Source organism: Elephas maximus, chromosome 3 (assembly GCF_024166365.1).
Source record: "Elephas maximus indicus isolate mEleMax1 chromosome 3, mEleMax1 primary haplotype, whole genome shotgun sequence".
NCBI lineage: Eukaryota > Metazoa > Chordata > Mammalia > Proboscidea > Elephantidae > Elephas > Elephas maximus.
Window position 1 is genome coordinate 85,163,308 of NC_064821.1, and position 6,207 is coordinate 85,169,514.

Below are 6,207 nucleotides of genomic sequence, written 5' to 3' on the forward strand. Positions count from 1 at the left end.
TTCATGTAAACCACTTAGAATAAAAGGGAGCTAACAGACTGATGTGCTTGAAAGATATTTCATGGTGTCCAGTTCTATCAGTCAAATAAATGGTGGGCTGTCCCCTAAGGGCCTGTGTAGAATTAAGACTTGGGACTGAAAGGGAGTGTGTACTGGTGCTGTGGGTCATAAGGATGAGTGTTTAGGGCATTGACTGTGGATCATGAGTCTTGTTTCTGTTTCCCTCAGCTGTCCTTCCAGAGGCTCAGTCTGAGGCCCTGCTCCAGCCTGTTACCTTGAGGAAAGCCCTCTTCACATCCTTGTTCCGGAGGCTGAAGATGATGGGGTTGAGAAAGGCAGAGATGATGTTGTAGAATAGAGCCAGCTTTTTATCCTCTTCTGGGGAGGCCATACAGCTAGGCCTCATGTACATGACCATGGCTGGGACAGAGAACATGGTGACCACAGTGATATGGGAGGCACAGGTAGAGAAGGCCTTGAGCCACCCCTGGGGTGAACGAATTCTTAAGATGGCAATGAAGATATTGACATAAATGACAAGGATAAGGGAAAGTGGGACCAGGATGACACTAAAGCCAAGAATGAAGTCAACCCGGTCATTGACTGAGGTGTCTGCACAGGCTAGCTTCAACACTGCTGGAACTTCACAGAAGAAGTGGTTGATCTTGTTGGGACCACAGTAGGGCAGATGCATGGCAAAGACAGTGTAGATAAGAGCAGAGATGACACCCCACAGTCCACAGAAGATGACCATTATCCCACATAACCATGGACTCATGATGACCTTGTACCTGAGTGGGTGACAGATGGCCACATACCTGTCTATAGACATGATGGCAAAAAGCCAGGACTCAGTGATGCCTAGCACCAAGAAAATATACATTTGGGCCACACAGCTGGCAAAAGAGATGGTCTTCTTCTGGCTGGCCAGATGTGTCAACATCTGGGGAACAGTTGTAGTGGTGTATCCCAGATCCAACATGGAAAGGATGCCAATAAAGAAGTACATGGGCGTGTGGAGATGTGAGTCCAGACAGATAAGGATGGTGATCAAGCCGTTGCCCAAGATAATCAACACGTAGGTGATCAGGAAGGCAGAGAAGACCAGAGGAGTGGTCCTGGGGCTGAGGGAGAAGCCCAGAAGGATGAATTTGGTCACAGAGGACTTGTTGGGCTCTTGCATTGTGTTCTACCTCTTGATGAAAAAGAAAGGCACCAGTTCAGACAGGAGACTACCTAAGCTATTTGCCACAGTTGGGGTTATTATAGGGACTAAGGTGGTGTTCAGTGTTCAGTTATGATAAAACCTCATAATCCTCCCAGTGAAGATGGCCATTTTACTTGCTCTTGTCTACCACCACAACTCCCACAGTATTTGTGAAGAGGAAAGGGCTTCCACTTCTAGTCCAGTCTCTTCTCCAGTAATTCCCCATCTCAGCCTCAGTTTCCTCAGCTGTCAAATGAAATCATTGGGGTAGCTGATCTCTAACTCCTCTAAGCATCCCCTGTCCTCAATAAGGCATTTAACTTTTTTTTTTTTTTTCATGCAGCCAGGTGTTTAGAAAGAAATACCAGGGTATAGACTGTTATGGATTGAATTGTGTACCCCCAAAACATATGTCAACTTGACTAAGCCATGATTCTCAATATTGTGTGATTATCCACCATTTTGTCATCTGATGCTCTTTTCCTATGTGTTGTAAAACCTACCTCTAAAATGTTAATGAGGTGGGATTAGCAGCGGTTATGTTAATGAGGCAGGACTCAATCTACAATATTAGGTTTTGTTTTAAGTCAATCTCTTTTGAGATCTAAAAGAGAGGAGCAAGCAGAGAGACATGGGGAACCTCACATCACCAAGAAACAAGAACTAGGAGAATAGCTGTCCTTTGGACCTGGAGGTCCCTGAGCTGATAAGCTGCTCAACTGGGGAAGATTGATGGCAAGAATCTTCCCCTAGTGCCAACAGAGAGAGAAAGCTTTCCCCTGGAGCTGATGGCCTGAATTTGGACTTCTAGCCTACTAGACTGTGAGAGAATAAATACCTGTTTGTTGAAGATATCAGCTTGTGATATTTCTGTTATAGTAGCACTAGATAACTAAGACATAGACTCTGTGAAAGTTGATAAATTTCAGGGGCCTGACATAGTGAGAGAACCTGCTTGGTCTTGTTGAAGACCACTTTAATATTACCCTTGGTCTGACTCCGGGCCAGGACAACTATCTGATTACCCACCCACCCCATGGCAGACTATGGTAAATTAGAAGGAGCTTTAAGTTCTAAAACCTGGCTGTATAATTTACTGAGTGAATGATCTTGGGAAAGCCATTTACCCTTCCTGCCAGCCCTTTGAGCCTGCTTCTTCAAGTATGAAATGAGAATAATTGTCTGTTTGTTATAGCTTTGTTTCAAGGATTGAATGATATTTTGCATAAAAAGCATCGTGCAGAAGGCTTAGCGTATGGTAGTTGTCCAATAAGTGTTGCATTTCTGGATGGTTCTCCATACACAAAACTAGGATTCAGGTCTAAGCTATGCAAGCAAACATCCTGAGAAGTCATACCATCATACCTGATGCCCACAATCAGTTTTCATTCTCCCGGATGTCTACCCCCTGTTGCTTCTCCTCATTAAAGCCTGTATTCCATCTGTCTTTTAACTTCCTCTGATTCTTAGTTGTTTCGCAACTTCCATGAACCTCAGTTTCTCGGTGGAAAACAAGAAAAGAACACTCTCGTTGAAGACGGGTTATGTCCAAGTACATCGTCAGTGCTTGGGGAATGGGAACAACCTTGATGCTGTCAATATTACTCCTGCCCTGGCACCAATTTATCTGACCCCAAACTTGTTCTCCAATCTCCTTGTTCTCCTTTGGATAACCCCAAATGCACTTTCACCTGTGTCTACAGTTAATACATTAGATGATTTCTGACTTTGGCCCCAAGGACTGCACACAGTTTGAACTTGTTATACATCAGGCACTTTGCCAGGACCTTCACAGACATTATCACGGAGCCGTCAGATAGCTAGTAGATAATTGTTTTTGTTAAATCCCTACCTCTCACCAAAAGGCCCTTGTAAATCACTTTGTCTCCCTAGACTGGCCTTGGTTTCTTCATTTTTGTAATGGATAATGATGTTTAGGCCAGGTGATCTTGCAGGGAGGGAGGCCACATGGCAGAGTGAAAAGGTCATGGGGTTTAAAGATAGCCAGCTTTGTTCCACTCCTGACTCTGAGTTTACTGACTAGCTATGCGACCTTGGGCTGTTAGCTCGCTTCTCAAGGCCTCTATTTCCTCAACTGTAAAGTAGGGATAAAGATACTTACCTTGCTAGCCACAGTCTTTCTGAGAGGAAGCAGCAGAGGAAGTTGTGAGAATATTCTATCTTGGGGCGAAGAATAGGAAAATATGGTGCCATTTATTATTTTCTCTTTTTACACATAGGCAGTAATTGGGTTTGCTCTTTAAGAGCCTTATGTCAAAGAGCGTTTGACCTGGTTAACTGGGAGGGTAAGCTGAGGACAATTGGAACAATGAAGTGTTCCCACAGGTGCTCTTTCACAACCAGGACCTTGGGTTGGAAACTCAGCCTCCCTCAGCCCCTGACTCCCTCGTTTTCCTCCCCTCCCCCACCTCTCCTGACGGTGCACAAAAGCCTCTACAAAGTGCTTGGGGAAAAATTACTTGACTCTCAGGCATAGGAACCAGAAACCCCATGTGAGAGAGAAAGAGGGCAACACGTTATCTACCAAGATGAGCCTGGTCTCTGTCTCCACGTGGCCAAGTATGCAGAGTCCAGCTTTGGGGCTGTGCCTTAGAAAACACCTTGATATTCATTCTCTCTCTGAGCCTCATAATGACTTTGAGAAGGATAGGAAGGAAATCTTCATCTCACAGATGGAGAAACTGAGGCTCAGGTAGGGAATTATGGGAGACACTGAATCTCGCACATTCTTCAGCAACAATAAACCATAACTAACCAGAACTCAACAAATCAATTTACTGAAATGTTTTCTGTGCTCGATTCTTAGGAGGGAAAAGGCAAATCACAGGGGCAAGGAATGTTGTGTTAGGTTTAATTTAATTATATGTATATATGGAGTCCCTGGGTGCTGCAAAGAGTTAAGGTCCTAGACTACTAACCAAAAGTTTGGAGGTCTGAGTCCACCTAGAGGCACCTGGAGATCTACTTCCAAAAAATCAGCCATTGAAAATCCTGTGGTGTTCAATGTGTTCACATACATGGAGTGACCATGAGTTGGCATCAGCTTGACAGAACTGGTTTTTGTTTTTTTATGGATATAGATATGCATATACATAGATATATACTCATTGTAATTTATGGCATCTCTAAGATGAATCCAGTCATACAGCCAGAAACATGGGAAAACCCCTCAGCTCCTCTTCCTATCCTCCTACATTCTATCTGTCCCCAAGTTTCATTGCTGCCACCTCTAAAATGCCCAATCCCACTGCCACTGCCCAGTTCAGGCCCTTAGCATCTCTCTCTCACCTGCGTTTCTTCTCAGTCCTCCAGCCAGACCCCTGCCCAGTCCATTCTCTGTACTGGACTTCAGAGGGCTTTTTCTAAAACAGAAATTCTGACTGGGTCTGTTCTTGGCTTAAAATCCTTCAGTGACTCCTTTCTCTACAGGAAAAAGTCCAAGAGCACTAGACCAATACTCAGTTTTCACTCCGTAAAGCTGGACTGAGTTTTGGTCACCAGGCTCCAAGGCGGGTAACCGGGCTCAGGCACTTTAGAGAGATCTTTAGCTGCAAGGACTGAAGCAGAAAGCTTCATAGCATCCCAGGATGCCATCACCAGAGAGGAGACATGGGGAATGATTTACAATAGGAAGAAGCCCATGGTCACAACAGGACTTTGAGGCAGAATTGAGACTAGGACTCAGGACTCATGGCTACCAGCTTGTCAACTCGGGCTCTCTTCTAGCTGAAGACAAACCCAAGCTAACTTGGAAATTCTGAGCAATTTGGCTCCCCCATGCATGACTTTATGGTGTTTCCTACTGTAGCCTCTTTGCCTGGCAATAAGGCAGAGCCTGGTAGGACCCAATAAATTACTTACTGAACAATTTACTTACCAAGAGAACCTGGGAAGTGAGGAAAAGAGAGAGAGGGAAGCTTACAGGCATTCTTTCTCTTCCCACACTTCTCCTTCCTGTTCCCCAGAGGTTGGGAGAAAAAAAAATAATACCTGTGTCTGGAGGTCACAAACCCCTCTGGAGAAAAGAAGGGACAAACTGGAGTCGGGGAAGGGTTGGGAGAATTGGCACTAATTGTTATGAATCTTCCTATCATTTCAGTCAACTCCTGTCCCACCTAATAATAATAATAACAACAATAATAATACTAGTAGCTTCCTAAAATAATGCATGTAAAGCATGTATCACATTGCCTGGCACTGTGACATATGCTTTACATGCATTATTTTACTTTTCTCCATAATTGGAGTGATAGCTGAAAGTGTTAACAAAAATATGAGCACCCTCCAATCAGAACAGACACCTGACGTAACAGATAAAATGTTCTTTTCATACCAGAATGTCTACAAGCTGAACATCAGCCTTGCACCCAACTACCCTCATTTTACAGATAAGAAAGAAATGACTCCACTTGCCCAGGGTCACAGCTACAGCCAACACTCCAGAGCCTGTGCTCATAACCACTAGGCAATACTGCCTCTCTGAGCACCTGGGACAAGAATGTGGTTGAGCTCACCTGCCTGAAACAGGTCCTCCCTCCTCCCCTTCTTCTCCTCACCATCACTTACTCACTCACTCTCTCGTTCCCTGCCTTGTCCAGGATAGAAACTGACATGAAAGAGGACAGGAGAAGCAGAAATAATGGCCAAAAAACAGGGCAAGTGAAGCTGGGAAGACATCTGATCAGGCCAAACAGAGAATTCACAGGGAGACGACAAGGCCAGCCTGTTCCTAAGGCTGGTGGTGCTCCCTCTGTGCACAGTGACACAGCCACATGTTAGCCTTCCCTGAGCCTGCATGTCCTGCTCTGCCTTCCGTGCCACGCTCTCCTTCCCAGCAGGCTGAACAAGGGCAATGGACGTCCTGAGAGGAGGTCATGGGCCAGCCAGGTGGTGCGGAGCTGACCCTTTCCCACATGTCCTCCTCCTCGTCCAGGCAGCCCCCAGGCAGTCCTTAGTGCTCTCTGGGAATAGGAGAGAGG

At 45.3% G+C, this 6,207-nt stretch overlaps 1 protein-coding gene across 1 annotated transcript; it reads right to left on the reverse strand.

Moving 5' to 3' along the window:
* Positions 1–244: 244 nt before the first annotated feature.
* LOC126071718 (olfactory receptor 13-like) lies at positions 245–1,183 on the reverse strand. The gene has a single exon (XM_049875950.1). It carries the CDS (start codon positions 1,181–1,183, stop codon positions 245–247), a length of 939 nt encoding a protein of 312 aa, XP_049731907.1.
* Between the last annotated feature and the right edge of the window lie 5,024 nt (positions 1,184–6,207).